Source organism: Mugil cephalus, chromosome 16 (genome assembly GCF_022458985.1).
Source record: "Mugil cephalus isolate CIBA_MC_2020 chromosome 16, CIBA_Mcephalus_1.1, whole genome shotgun sequence".
Taxonomy (NCBI): Eukaryota; Metazoa; Chordata; class Actinopteri; order Mugiliformes; family Mugilidae; genus Mugil; species Mugil cephalus.
Window position 1 is genome coordinate 19,342,083 of NC_061785.1, and position 14,826 is coordinate 19,356,908.

General features: G+C 43.3%; 1 protein-coding gene across 1 annotated transcript; it reads left to right on the top strand.

The window, feature by feature from the left end:
• Nucleotides 1-2,523: 2,523 nt before the first annotated feature.
• On the top strand, nt 2,524-12,671 carry lrrc4bb (leucine rich repeat containing 4Bb). Its single transcript, XM_047609956.1, has 3 exons — nt 2,524-3,063; nt 6,741-7,341; nt 7,445-12,671. The coding sequence occupies exons 2-3, from the start codon at nt 7,099-7,101 to the stop codon at nt 9,437-9,439; spliced, it is 2,238 nt and encodes a 745-aa protein (XP_047465912.1). The 5' UTR covers nt 2,524-3,063; nt 6,741-7,098; the 3' UTR covers nt 9,440-12,671.
• Nucleotides 12,672-14,826: the final 2,155 nt, after the last annotated feature.

Sequence of the window (14,826 nt, forward strand, 5' to 3'; positions counted from 1 at the left end):
CTGCATACGAACATGGACACCCGCCAGCAAACATGCATGCAGACGCTCGAGTCCTCACAATCGTGTGCACAAACACACTGCGTGCAGACCCGAAAGTGAGTTCTCACAGACAGGAAATGATGTCAGCTCTTGTCTCCAAGGAGATGGAGGCAGTTGCTAAGATACTGTGACACTAGGATTTTTCTCTCTATTTTCTCTCCCTCTCTGTCTCTCCAACACACAGGGATGTCACCGCGAATAAGTCGAAACTCTCCCTCGCATCTCTCTTATTCTCTTGCGCAGATGGCGACGAGCACCGAGTCAACTTTTTCAGTCACACTTCTAAAAATAACCGCCGAAAAATATCGCTTTGTTCGCGATCCCGATTGGATGCTCGGGGGCCATTAAGCAGATCGCTCACACAACAGAGCAATTGCTGCAAAAATGACACGTTGTTAATCTTTGCTTTGAACTACGTGCAATCGCTCAGCCGGTGAAGTGGTGAGGCCTGTAGCTCCCGAAATGATAGAAGTGATGGATGTGTATCAGCGCCACTCCAAAGCTTTTACACAGTGTGAGCTGCACCTCTCCAGCGCTATCAGCATGCCACATATGTCTTGGCACTAACATGTTGCTGCCAAATCCTCATCGCCCTCCCCTTCTCCTCTCCTGTGGCTCCTAACGCAGCGCAAGAGTTTATGGGGTTGTATTGGAAATGCCATACACCCGTCCTCTGGATAGCGGGATTAGCTCTCTCCGCCGTATTTCTACTCAAGAGCCTTCCCGTACTGATGACACAAGCAATACGGCAATGGGTGTTTGTTCATTTACTGTGCACAAATGCATGTCCTTCCCTCCTCCTCCTCCTCCTCTCCGTCGCTCCCACACACACGCGCGCGCGCTCATGCTCAAGGGTGCCTGCGCGCACACGAGCGCGCCATACATGCATAAGGGGAATATCAGATTCAATGTGCAATGACACAGTGAGGACATAGAGTGGAAAGAGGGGGGAAGGAAGGAGAGCAGAGGCGCGGGGTGGGTTTGGCACGGGCGGCGCGGAATCATTTTAAACGGTGCGGGGGCTGGAAAGCAAAAAGATGTACAGAGAGAGGGGATGAGAGTGGCAGAAAACAGCACTGAAAGGCGTCCAGGGCTGGATGGGAGACTGGATATGGGCTAAGATTTTAACATAAGTGAGAAGGAATGAGGGACGAGGGAGAAAGAGGGAAAGGAGGAATATCCTCTGCACCACTGTGTGACTGGAAATTTAATAGAGGGGGAGAGATGGAGTGAGAAAGAGAAGGAGAGAGAGGTGGATTTGTGGGAGAGAGAGAGAAAGAGAGGGAGAGGGAGCCAGGGGAGGGGGAGGGGAGAGGAAGAGAGAGGCAAAAGGCACAGAGACCTCATTGCTGTGCAGCTTTCAGCAAAAGCTAGTGGTCGTGAACAATGCTCACTACGGCATTCAGAGAGAGGGGAGGACTGAGGGAGAGGGGAAGGCAGGGAGGGAGGGAGGGAAGAAGAGAGATGGAGAGGAGGAGGAGGAGAGAGCGTATATCTTGGGGGTCTTTCTAAAGCATCGCTGGCCTTCTCTGTCCTTTGACCTTTAGTGTGAGCTGGGACAGGGCAGAGATGAACCGAGATTTATTTTTACCCACAAACTAGTCGGAGAAGGGACTTCTGCTCCTTCTCTGCACAGTTTCTGCACTGACAATCCCTCGTGTAGAAAACAATGGCGATATCGAGGAGCCAAGGCACTCAACGCATGTGGGCACCCACAGGACAAAGATCAATATGGGGAGGTCACTTAGCGAGGCTGGCATCTCTTTAACGACTTAAACTTCCTTCATTGGCTAATAACTCGCCGGCATTCTTTTCAATCGGCTAATTAAAACATGCAGCAGGCCGCTTCGCCGTGCTTCGCGTGGACCTGCGCAAAGTTCAGGAGCAATGTGCAACACTCGCAGGGCTGCAGAGCATTTGCTGATCGCGCCTGGATGCTGACAGCAAGTGATAGTGATGTTCACTTCATAGTAGTCTTAAATCCACCACAGAGGCAGAAAGACAGATAAACACTCGCATGCAAAGTCTGCAGAAAACAGACCTCATTAGTTTGCTAGGTTTAATCTTAGCCCGTCGTTGCCAAAATGCATGTGGTAGCACCGAGCATTCATTATGAATATGGACATTAGTAGGCCTGCAAAACTCTTTTAAGACTCAGTGGACCCGGAGTGCTTCTCGGTGCAGACGTTGTGCTTATAAACATGACTTCACAAACTGACCAAAAATCTCACTCCTTTAGCAAAAGCACGCTGGCTCAGATCCCCCTGCTCATCAGTCAGTGCTGCTGAGTCATATTAATAAATATGTGACTACTCATTACATGCGGGGAGCTTATGTTACGCCAGGGATGGAGAGAGAGAGAGAGAAAAAAAACCTCAGTTAAAACCCCATGTGAGATATCTTTTATTCTGGTAGTAGTGCATCCCTCTTGAAGTGCACTTTAACGTGTTTAAACCTATGAGAACGCAGCTAAATCATTTGGTCCTTGGTCCGCTCTCTCAATGCTCTCTTAGTACGATTCAGATTGAAGCATACGGAATGTGCGTAAAGAGTCGCTTATGCTGGACGCAAACTGCTCTGCCCAGCGGGCGCCGTCGCGTTTGCTGCCTGCGTTCCTCTCCAAGGATGATAAGGCGCATCGATGCACTCGTCCCCGACCTCGTTCCTGAATGTGACAATTATAACACCATTTTCTCCTTAATCTAATCTCAGTTTGTTTCTCTCTTCTTCTTTTTTTCGTCTTTCTTTCTATTTTACCCCCACCTCGCGTGTGTGCGCGCGTGTGTGAGTGGATTATGTTCATCCTTAACCTGCCATCGTCGTAGCCCCCCGCGTTGCGTTGGCGCTGCGGATCTAGCCCACAAGAACAAGAGCCAGCTCACAGCCGTGGAAACAAGCGAATCAATTTAGGGTAGGGGAAAAAAGAGGAGAGACTAGGTTGCGAGGTTGGAAAAACGGGAGAACGGAGAGGGGACGAGAGGAGAGAAAACATCGACCTTACGCCGCAGCCACGGAAACATTAAGGTACGTGTTGGCTGCACAGGTAGAAGAGGCTGAAATGGCCGGCGTAATTATTGCATGTGTTACCTAATCTGCATGGATAAGATACACATACGTGTAAAAGAAAAGACTTGAACTGTGAGATTTGAAAGTCGAAGATGCACAACGGTGTGAGTAAATAATTAATACGAGCAAAAGGATACAGCCAGCGTAAGTGGAATAAATCAGTTCTGTGTGGATGAGAAGAACCGGGTTCTCTGTGCGTGTCTGATTTTCAGTAAAAATAAAACGTCGAGCTCGTGGATTCTTTTTGGGTGCAGTCATGTTGTCATTACCCCGAAGAGAGAATGGATGCAAGCCATTTTGTAATGCAGCATGTGCAGAATTAGGCCTATTCAGAATTTCAATTGCGTTCCCGAGAAGGTGCGCCGTAGCGAGCGCAGCTGCATAGATGAATAAGGCCATTCTGTCCAATTGTGGGAGATATTATGCTGGAGGCTATATGATGAGCGGAGATTGCAGATTAGAGGCTGTGACTGCAGGAGGGGAAACAAATGGTCAGTATTTTTTTTTCTTTTTTTTTTCTTAACGACACATGAGGGAAATGTGTAAAATATACTTCTTTTCTCTTGAATGCATTTTGGCACCGGCGTGTCATTTTCTCCCTCTTATCAGTTTGTTTCTATACTGGCGAAATGCGTCTCATCCTTTCCCCCCGATTCCCACGTCCTGAATCAATCTAGTGTTGTCATAGTTACAGTAGGCGATGTTGGCCCTGCTGCACCTGTGCCGCTTTGTGCTCATCGAGACCATCTGTAAATACATGAGCTCTAATTGGGCCTTGTGTACAGGAAAACAGCCCTCAGCCCCGATGTTTGCTGAAAACAACACCGCGATTTTTGTTTTGCCTCTTCATAAACCTTAATGACTGTGTTGTTTGAGGGAGCGGGACACTGATACAATCAGGTGCTCGAGATGATGTGATTGGTGTGCAGCAATTGGTCAGCAGCTTGCAGCTAATTTGTCTTTTCACGACTGAGCGCTCTCTCAGGCCTGATCGAATAATCGATATCTACATGGTAGCAATCTGTTCTTGACATGAAATAACGCCAAAGATCAAAAAAAGAGAAATACATTTCAGGGGAAATGTTTAGTAAAAAAAATAAATAAAAAAAAAAAAATAAAAAAAATAGCCGTAGGTTCTGCAGTCAAGGAAAACACATTTTGCACAAGGATGAGGATTGAAGGCCACTGACTCTCAGACGAGTCCAGGTGTAATGCTCTAAAATAAATAAAGATCATCACGGTGCAAGTTGCCGCTGTTCTTGAGCTATTATGTGGTGGAGAACTTGAAAATAGGAGGTCAAGGCAACAGGCGTCCTGTTTGCAGATTCAAGGTCTCTCCCTCCACGGTGTCGTTTATAGGCCCTACACATACACACAACAGAGACAGAAAAAAATGTAGCTCAGCTCCATATATGCGCTTATCTAAAGAAAAACACACTGCATTAAACGGTAGTATTTACTGGTGCCAGTGGCCTCAAGCATCTGATGGGAAATTGGCCTCTCCTTTGAAAAATAAAACAAGTCGCACTAAGATGACACTCGTCTCTGCCAAATACAACATGTTGTTCCAACATCCGTATTTGTGCATGTCAATAATGGTGGTGGTTACTGGTAAAATTAGGATCCTCCTTGTAATCACGTTCACACATTTGAAGTGAAATCCATCCAAAATAAATAACAGCTGAACTGTAGAGCATTGCTGGGATTGGTTTGTTGATCAGCTGAATATTAATGATGCTGTTTCTTAATGCTTGTATGTGTGTCATTGTCCATATCAGACCGTCAGTCTGGTTCAGACATAAATGTGATTCCTGAGAGTGACATTGAAATATATGTTTTTTGACTCAGTCACTTTGTTGAAATGCATAATTACCTGCAGGATGGGTGACGAGGAGATGAAGGGCAGCAAGATAAAGAACACCACGTATATTCACGCAGAAACATTTGGGTTTATCATTTTTATTCGTCGAGATACGGACAATGTGTTGTCATTTCTCAGTGGCAGTTACAGTTAAGATGGTTGTAGATATGGACATGTGTTCGTCTGTGCAAGTGTGTGTCAAAGAGAGGGGGAGAGGGTGAGAGAGTCTGCGGGATGTGCAGAGCATCTGAAAAAGTCTATTTTTAGCATACATTTCCTTATGAGCTTCCCTAATAGCTACCCTAAGAGTTTTCAGGACGTTGATCTTGTCCTTAGACCTCGTAGATATTAACATTCATGGTTCATTTCTTCCCTCCGATACAATACTGAAGGCCGAGGCTCATCAGCCGCAAGCTTTGTCATGCATATGCAGATTATCAGCGTTCAGTTTTGTACTTGTAAAGCCTAAAACTCTATAATCAACATTCTACTGATGTTACATATGCAATAATAATAATTTTTGCGGTGGGAATATACTTTAAGCTTTAAGTCTGTTTAGATCACAGAGGTGCTGTTGATCATTTCTGAACGGTAAATGTTCATAAATCACAGCTAAACACAGTAATGTGCAATAGGGCACTGGACAGTAAAAACACAAGATGGTGAGTGAGCAGGTTGCCACAGCAACCGTGTTTCTAGGAGCGCAAGCATTGTCGCCGCATAGGAGAGGAGATGCTTAGGACTGCCGTAGAACCGTTTTTTCTTTTCTTTTTTAAATAGTCTGTTTATTCTAGAAGATGGAGATTGCTTCGTAAAATGAAGAATCCGAGAGATGGTTTATATGGAACAACAGGAACACGGCAGTCATTTTTGTGACATGAAAACAGGATCACAAGGCCGCGATGTCTTGTGACCGCTTGAGTCATAAGCATAATGTGCTTGATGAAACAATGAACACTTCCTAATCAGTACGAGGGCCAAGCATTTCTAAATTTAGTGAATCTGCCGATGCTTGCAGCCATTTCTGTTTCAAGGCATGCGTGAACCTCCCTGAACCTAAACAAGGAAAATGAAAAAAAAATACAATACATGTTTATCTAGTTATCATTTTTATGTCTGGTTCATCAACCTTAGTGGTTGGAGATATTGTATGATGGAGCATTTCATATTGTACACAGCATGTGCATTGCAGTATAATATCAGGAGTCAATAATCGTTCCTTCATATCTTAATTGCTAAATTACTGCATGCAGGCATCATTTGTTATCTCATTTGTAATGCTGTGCTGCTGCCTTTTGATGGATTGCACGAGTCTCTGCATTAACCTTACATCTTGATGCATACCACCAGATGCATACAATTCACAACCTTGTATTCTTTAAAATGTGAGATACTACCTCTGTCAGTACGTGTTTGACTACAAGCATCCCAGTATCCTATAGTGGGTGGAGAGTCATCCCAGTGGCTCCGCTGCAGCATGTGTGACCCCAGCTTGAGGTTTTAGAATTTTGTAGCCATCTCAGACCATGACCTCGATATTAAGTTCAGTCCTTAAAGAAAATGGCAGCTGAGTCACCATTTACACTACAGGCCTCAAATTGAGACACCTCATTAGAAAAGAAAGTCAGAGCCAGTTTATCATGCACCCAGGACATTGTGCTCTTTTGAGATTGTCCTGTGAATACATGCATGCATGTGCAAATATATTAAAGCTACTGCGCTGTGCACTTGCTTGACCTCCTTCCTCTCTCTTCTTGTCTCTCTTCCCTTACAGTGAGAAACAACGGCTTCCTCTGCGACAACAATTTCCAAAGCAAATCATCCCCCAAATTTGAGTTCCCCTTTTAATAATTGTCATGGGAACATAAATACAGTGTTCCCAAAAATGACACACTGAAAAATAAATCGGGGCTTTTGATAGTAAGAACAAAGCAAAACAGGAACATATTAATGATAAATAGAGTCTTTAATATAACATTACAATCTTCTCTCAGTTTTTGAAGTGACGTTTTGAAGGAGAAAAACTGAATCAGAGAGTGAAACATGAACATCGAGATAAGCACTTAAATTCCCTTGTTTGGAGGTGAATTATCAACATCATAGCAATAGGGGTGGGTCATGACTCAGTTGCCATGCGTGTTGTCATGGTGACCAGCCCCTGTACCCCTTTCCCCCTCCTCTGGTTGGTCCAGCTTTTGTTGTGGTTTCACAACCATGGACCTCAGCTGACAGAGGCAGCACCCCCTTGCCCCACCCCCTGTACCTGCTCCAATCAGGCGAGCCGTGTCATCTGTACAAGGAAGAGTTTGGATCAAATCCCAGACAGTATTTCAGAGAACACAAGATACCTCAATCTACAAGAGAACACAATTCAGGTAAATATGATTTCATTGTCAAACAGAGCATACATTTGGACTAAATAATGTACTGTATATTGATGTTGCTCCGATGTGCCTCCTGTTTTTATTTTCACACCAGGTGATCAAGTCTGACACATTCAAACATCTCCGGCATTTGGAAATCCTCCAACTGTCCAAGAACCACATCCGGCAGATTGAGGTGGGAGCTTTCATTGGTCTTCCCAATCTCAACACCTTGGAGCTTTTTGACAACCGTCTCACAGTGGTTCCATCACAAGCCTTTGAGTACCTGAGCAAGCTGAGGGAACTATGGCTACGAAACAACCCCATCGAGACGCTGCCGGCATTTGCCTTTCACCGGGTTCCTTCTTTGCGGCGCCTCGATCTAGGGGAGCTCAGAAAGCTGGATTTCATCTCAGAGGCTGCCTTTGAAGGTCTGGTAAACTTGCGCTTCTTGAATCTTGGCATGTGTGGCTTGAAGGACATACCTAACCTAACACCATTAGTGCGACTAGAGGAGTTGGAGTTGTCAGGGAACCAGCTGGGGATAGTCCGACCCGGATCCTTCCAGGGTCTAGTGTCACTTCGCAAGCTGTGGCTCATGCACTCCAGAGTGTCAGTCATTGAACGAAATGCTTTTGATGATCTCAAAAACCTGGAGGAGCTCAACCTGTCCCACAATTCCCTGCATTCCCTGCCCCATGACCTCTTCACCCCTTTGCACCAGCTGGAGAGGGTACATCTAAACCACAACCCTTGGGTGTGCAACTGTGATGTTCTGTGGCTCAGCTGGTGGCTGAAAGAAACAGTTCCCAGCAACACAACATGTTGTGCTCGTTGCCATGCACCCCCAGGTCTAAAGGGCAAGTACATAGGGGAATTAGACCAGAGCCACTTTACCTGCTATGCCCCAGTGATTGTTGAGCCACCCACTGACCTCAATGTCACTGAAGGCATGGCTGCAGAGCTGAAATGTCGTACTGGAACCTCGATGACCTCTGTGAACTGGTTCACTCCAAATGGCACTCTGATGACCCACGGATCATACCGTGTTAGGATCTCCGTGCTTCACGACGGAACGCTGAATTTCACAAATGTCACCGTGCAAGACACTGGGCAGTATACTTGCATGGTAACCAACTCCGCTGGAAACACCACCGCGACCGCCGTGCTCAATGTCTCAGCTTCAGACGCCATAAACAGCTACAGCTATTTCACCACTGTCACTGTGGAAACCGTTGAAACAGTCAGAGGAGAGGAGGAGAACTCGGCAAGACAGTATATTAATGAGACCTTCATAAATTTTCCTATTTCTACTGTTCAAAGAGGGTTAGACGGCAGACCTGGTATCACTATATCACCTTCGCTCTCTTCTCTTTCCTCACTTTCCCCTCGAGCCACCAGAGCTACAGAAAATCCAGTGACTGTGTCCATAATGGATGTAACTAACATTCCCGGCCTGGACGATGTAATGAAAACAACCAAGATCATCATCGGGTGCTTTGTGGCCATTACTTTCATGGCAGCTGTAATGTTGGTGGTCTTCTATAAACTCCGGAAGCAACACCAGCTACATAAGCACCACGGACCAGCCAGAGCCATTGAAATAGTCAATGTAGAAGATGAGATCGGAGCAGGGGCCGGAAGTGGCATCTCGGGGGGTTCAACAATGAATTCTGGCCCTGGTGGAGAAGGAACCTTGAGGATACATCATCCAGAGATCGTCAACCTCCCCAACATTGGCCGTACAGATACCCTTAACCATTACTACAAGACGCATCATTTCAACAACAACGTGATGGGTCTTAGTATTGGCCCCGACGGGATGGGACCAGGAGGGATCCTCAATAGCAAGAACCAGCAAGGCCAGGACATCCCCATCTCCTGCACCTCCGTCCCGATCTCTACATCTAATTTGCTCACGTCTTCAGGCAATGGCACCAACACCAACCCGAGTTCTATGTCGCCACCACTGCCGATGTCTCTCCCCATGCCTACGATGGGCTTACATGGATCGATCAAGGGTTTCATGGGCCAAAACCAGAATCCCCAAATGGAGCCTCTTCTCTTCAAGGGGAGCTCAAAGGAAAACGTCCAAGAAACTCAGATCTAAAAACAAAAACGACAGTATACAGAGAGAGTGAGCAAGAGTTGAAGACAGAGAGGGGATTGATGTCGGGTTTATGCGCGGAATGATTAGACACAAGAGTGCATTGACATTACACCAGGAGAGAGGATAGACTGACACGGCAATACACCAACACATAGACTTATCTGTGACAGTGTACTGAGCCAAGGATTACCACAATGGCCCACTTGTGTTTGTAGTAACGACCATGGAGATCAAGGAATGGACATTGCTACAATGTAAATCTGTGCCAAAGCAAATGTTTTTTGCAGTTTCTACAAGCTGTGTTCTCATAGGAAAAAAACTAGCCTTTCAGAGTAATCAGTCCCCAAATCGTTGTTGGCCAGCAGAGTTGAAAGACACGCACAGCACTTACCACACTGAGGATCAGAGATATTGCAGAATAAATCCAAGAGACATTTTTCATCCACAAAAAAACATGAGCCACGCTCTCTCTCAAGTGACTCAATAGACTCCCACAAGGTGAAAATTATGTAGGCATAAATAGATGGACAAAAAGGTACAGTGCAGTACAAACTACTGTGAAAAATCCACAAATTATATAAATATATTTTCATCTAAATATGTATCATTGCAGACTCCGATGCAGACATATTTTGGGGTGGATGTATAAGCTGGTATAGTTTGTTTCTTTGTGAATAATCAGGGGCACCGGTAGTGGAGGTTTGTTATGATACGTTTTAAGTTTGGCTACTTCTCAGAAACATAAGGGCTCAATTGCAACACTCATTGTGAATCTTTGAATTGGCTTTGTGACATTAAGTCCATTTAGGTTGTAGAACAGTAAATGCAGATCTCTGTTTGACAAACTTTTGTCTGTTGTTTCAGTAATAATCATTACAAACTTTTGTGTTCTGAGAGTGTATTATGTATTTTGTAAAAGCCAGCTACTTGGTATTTGAATTGACAATTCTGATACTTAAATGCCAGCATCAAATAATGATAAAACAATGTTTCACAAACACGAAAAGGTAATTCGATGCAAAGGCCTGTATGGGTAAAATAAAGTGTTGACAATGTGTTATTTGAATCGGATCAGTAGCCAGATATTTGCTTTTAGACTGGAATTTGATATGACCTCCTTGCTCATGGTTACCATAATCATGCCATAAAATGCTGTTATAAGGATGATTAGACATCTATCTGCAGCAGCATTCAAGAAGGGATTAAACATCCATCTTTGGATGATTGGAATGAATGGAAATGTACAGTATATTAATAATAATAATGTCTGGTTGTATGACAATTGTAAGATCCACATTTTTACAGTGTAACTTTCATATGTTAAATGCCATTTACGCTTCTTGCGTTTCAACTATGTATTTCTTTATTTTTGTTAGTTTGATATAATGTGTACAGTTGTCTAGCCATGTATCATTACGTGTGAAATAAATCAATCATATATTGGGCTGTGGCGGGTCAATATGGCAACCACACAAGTGAAGAGTGAGACGTTATGCAGTCCTCTGTGCTAAACTTGGATTGAATGTATGGTTTGTGGTTCAGCCATTAGTCATCCTGGTAATGATACAGTAGGTGCAGTGTGCTCTGCTAACATGTTAAGGCAGCCTTTTAGTCACTCTGTCCTCGGTAGATCACAGGAACTACGAGTTGGGGAAATTTCTGTTTTTGTGATCATGTTCTTAATGAAGGCACTTTTGACTGAAATTAGTCAGCGTGCCTCTCCCATGCTAATTACAATTTTTTTTAAAAAAAAAGAAACCTAAAATGTTTGTTGCAATTGAGCACAGACTGGACATGTGACCAGCTATTCCACCGATAGTACAGAATCATGTTTGACTGTAATGCAGCTCTGTGAATGAATTTGCTGGGCTTTTGTTTCTGCACCCTTCCCTCCGACTTAGTATTTTTAGCCGCTAATGTCTTTCAAAACCGTTTAAAAAAAAGGTGTTTTATGTGCGTGATGAAGGTTTTTAATTTTTATTTATTTTATTTTATTTATTTTTATTTTTACCAGCAATGTGCCCATAGTTGTTGGAAAAGGACATGTAGTAACAGTAGCATTAATAATGATGATAACATAAGCAATGACATCTTTTACGGTATGTCTGGTTATACCAACAACAACAAACAAATTGATCAAAGAAGTCAGGCTGTTTAAAATGCAGGCATGCATTTTCTCAACTTGTGGCCATGAATTTAATTCCATAGTAAATGTAAGCGCGTGATCCAACCAACAGATCTGGTGGGCCGGGTTCATCTGTAGCCCCGCAGAGACACAAACAGAATATAAATGAAGGCTAAAGACACAACATATGGCCGCTCCCTTGATGTGCTACATTCGGTGGGTCTGTCGTCAGATTTCAAAGAGCATACTTGATACATCCTTGTGTGCTCCGTGCGAGGGTACATATCTGCACGTTAGCCGTGGAGCAGATCTTCCTACCTGAACATTACTGTTGCGGCGCTTTCCTATGACGGTATCTGACCTGCTCGGCACTGAAATGTTCCTTTTAAATGTTAAATGTACCTCTGAATGCCGCAAACGTGCTCAGTTATCATCATTATTATTATTAACATTCGGAGAAAATGCAGAAGGGCTTTGTTGCATCTTAGTATAGAGGCTACCATTGTACATATACTTGATGCTACTGAAACGGAAGCTCATTCTAGTTAAGACATATGACCCCTTTTAATGACGAACAGGCTTGAGACTGGAATCTGAATATGTACATATTGGCCAACTGTAGCTCTCTGTATTATGCAGTTTGGCTACAGATGGAGTACTGACATATGTGTATTCTCGGCACCACCCGTCGCTTACAATGGATGCCTCAGTCCAGATGACATTTGTTGGCTTGTTGGAAGCAAAACCCCTTAATGAAATGGATTATGGTATCTCAGACACCAAATTGCAAGACAAGGAAATGGACTGACCTTTTGTTCCTTTAAAGGTAAGCTGTTCTGTTTGATAAAATGGCATAAAAACAACCTGGTTTGGTTTGAAAGATTTTTAAAAGGACAGTGTTAAGCGCTAGAAAAGTTCAGATTTCTTTAACGAAGAAAAAGATATTTTAAAAAATGTCATTTTGTATTTTTCTTTAATTATTTTTTCCTTTTTTTTTCTTTTGTTTAATTTCCAGTCGTTGGTTGTATCTTAGTATGTGATATTATCAGTTTGGGTCTTTATGGATTGTCATTAAATGTAATTTTTTTCCCAACTCATTCAACCAGATATACAGTGTGGCAGAAAAGTGTACTTCTTCAGTTATAGCAAAACCAACATGCGCTGTATGTGCACTTCAGTGACTGAGGTCTCATTTCACCGTTTGTTAATTGTGTGATTGCTTTAATCAATATGGAGACAGGAAACACAAATGCAAATTAAGGTTATAAGGTTATAGGTGAAAACACTGCACCGTTATATTGTAATAGTCTAACATAAAAGTAAAAGAAAATGTGGCTATTCAGAGCTTAAAATCATCCACTTCTTCTTTTTAAATGGAAATATCTGATTATAAAAGACAATTAAGTGACTTTAGTTAAAAAAAACAATGCAAACTTCGAAAACTATGTTCTGTTGCCAATTAAGAGACAGACTCTTTGAAAACAACAAAACAACAAACATCTGACTGATCTATTAGTCTTTGGCGACTGCAACCTTGAGAGGAAATTAGTCGACTAATAGATTAAGAGGGGTTGTCGTAGAAGTACAGTTGCATTATTCCAGCAAATTCAACACCAATACATCCTGTAATCACTGCAGCGCGTCACCCGCCTTGATAAATCAGGTGGGCCGTCCTCTTACATTAACGTAATTGTACATTAACCTGCGCTGCCATTTTTTTTATCATTTGCCTAGAATGTTTTGAACTGAAATGCAAATGTGACAAACCTTAAAAGGAAGAATTAAAAGGAAACCAAAAGAACCAATCACTATCTTTAATTGATCGCTTAGACGATTTCCATGCAAAGCAAGTGTAGAAGCAGCTCAGTGGATTCGTGTTGTTTTGCTGTGACTCCCACATTTACTTTGGCAAAGGGACTTCCTCAGTGCATCATTTTCTCGTTTTACGATCTTGTTTTCTGTTCTTCAGTTTGTTTGCCTGCTCCCGACTGTAGATTCTATTTATTTTAAAATACGATTAAGTATAGATGCCCGCTGAGCAGTACAAGCCGCATTAAGAAACAACAACTTCAAGGGATTCACGTAGTAAGAATTGCATCAGTCGGCCACCGTGACTGTGAATTTGAATATGTTTTGATAAAATGTTTAGGGCTCGCAGCAGTGAGATGGAGTTTGAAGCGTCTTAGGAGGCACTATGTAAAGTAATTTTCTTCAATGTAATTGTCCTTGGCTTGCACGCGGGTCTCCAGAGACCTCAGTCCCCATGAGAGTTCATGGACATAACACTGAAGGCGAGTGCGCTGAGGTAGCAATAGAAGAGACAGCTTCAGTATGGCATGGATGCATTGCTCTATAACCTAACGGAAACATTTCAAGCCGGATCTTCTACAACACCTTGAGCTCACACATTTTGAAAGATGTTATTAATATCCATGTTTGGCAGCTTTTTTTTTTCTTTTTTAAGTTTCCTTGCGTGTGCTAATGACAAGCGAACATATGGTGAATGTGTCCTTTTCTTGCTATGTTTGAAAAGGGAAATGCTCATGTGAAGTTGGGGGTGTAAGATTGAGCAAAGAGTGTGTATGCAGCAGAAAAGAACACATTAATATGCACTGAAGATGAAAGAGGAATGCTCGAATGCAAATACGTTTTGAGCATTCTGTGATGTTGGAATGAATATAATGTGATGCAGTGGTGGTAATTTTAAATTAGAAAAGGTGGAATTTAAATATACCGGTTTCGTAGCTTGCAGCAAGAAACAAGAATAATCCACTGGAGGTATATATATATATCAACATAAATCCCCTCTTGTAATTTCAAACTATTCTCTGTAATAAAAAGAAAATAGGCAAGCTGGATTTCTGTTTGTAAAAAGGAACAGCCTCCCTGTGCAGGCGCATCTCCCCTTTGCACTGTTATGTTGCAGTCATTTTAGAAATCCACTGTGCCTGCGCTATCCGCTCCTCTTCCCTGTGCTGTCTTCTTCCTTCAAATTCAATAACCTCCCAGCTGTGTATTTCTCCAGGGATTCCCCCAGCTCCCCTGGCCCACAGACAGACTGCGGAGTCTGTGGGGAACCTGACACAACATAAACTCCACTGTGCAGCGGAGGTGTCAGAGTCTGTGGGCTGCGTCTCCGCTGATCGAGGAACCATGAAAATGTGAAAGCCTTTTATTTCTTCACACTTTTTGAGCTTGCAGCGAGAAAACACACACGTTTCACACGAGAGAGTTCGACACGGCCGCGTGGGCTGCAGCCATG

Excerpts from the sequence above, each read along its gene's own strand:
- lrrc4bb (XM_047609956.1), top strand. The coding sequence starts at position 7,099 with ATGCGTGTTGTCATGGTGACCAGCCCCTGTACCCCTTTCCCCCTCCTC. Across the intron at positions 7,342-7,444 it reads TACAAGAGAACACAATTCAG|GTGATCAAGTCTGACACATT; the intron begins GTAAATATGATT and ends TTTTCACACCAG.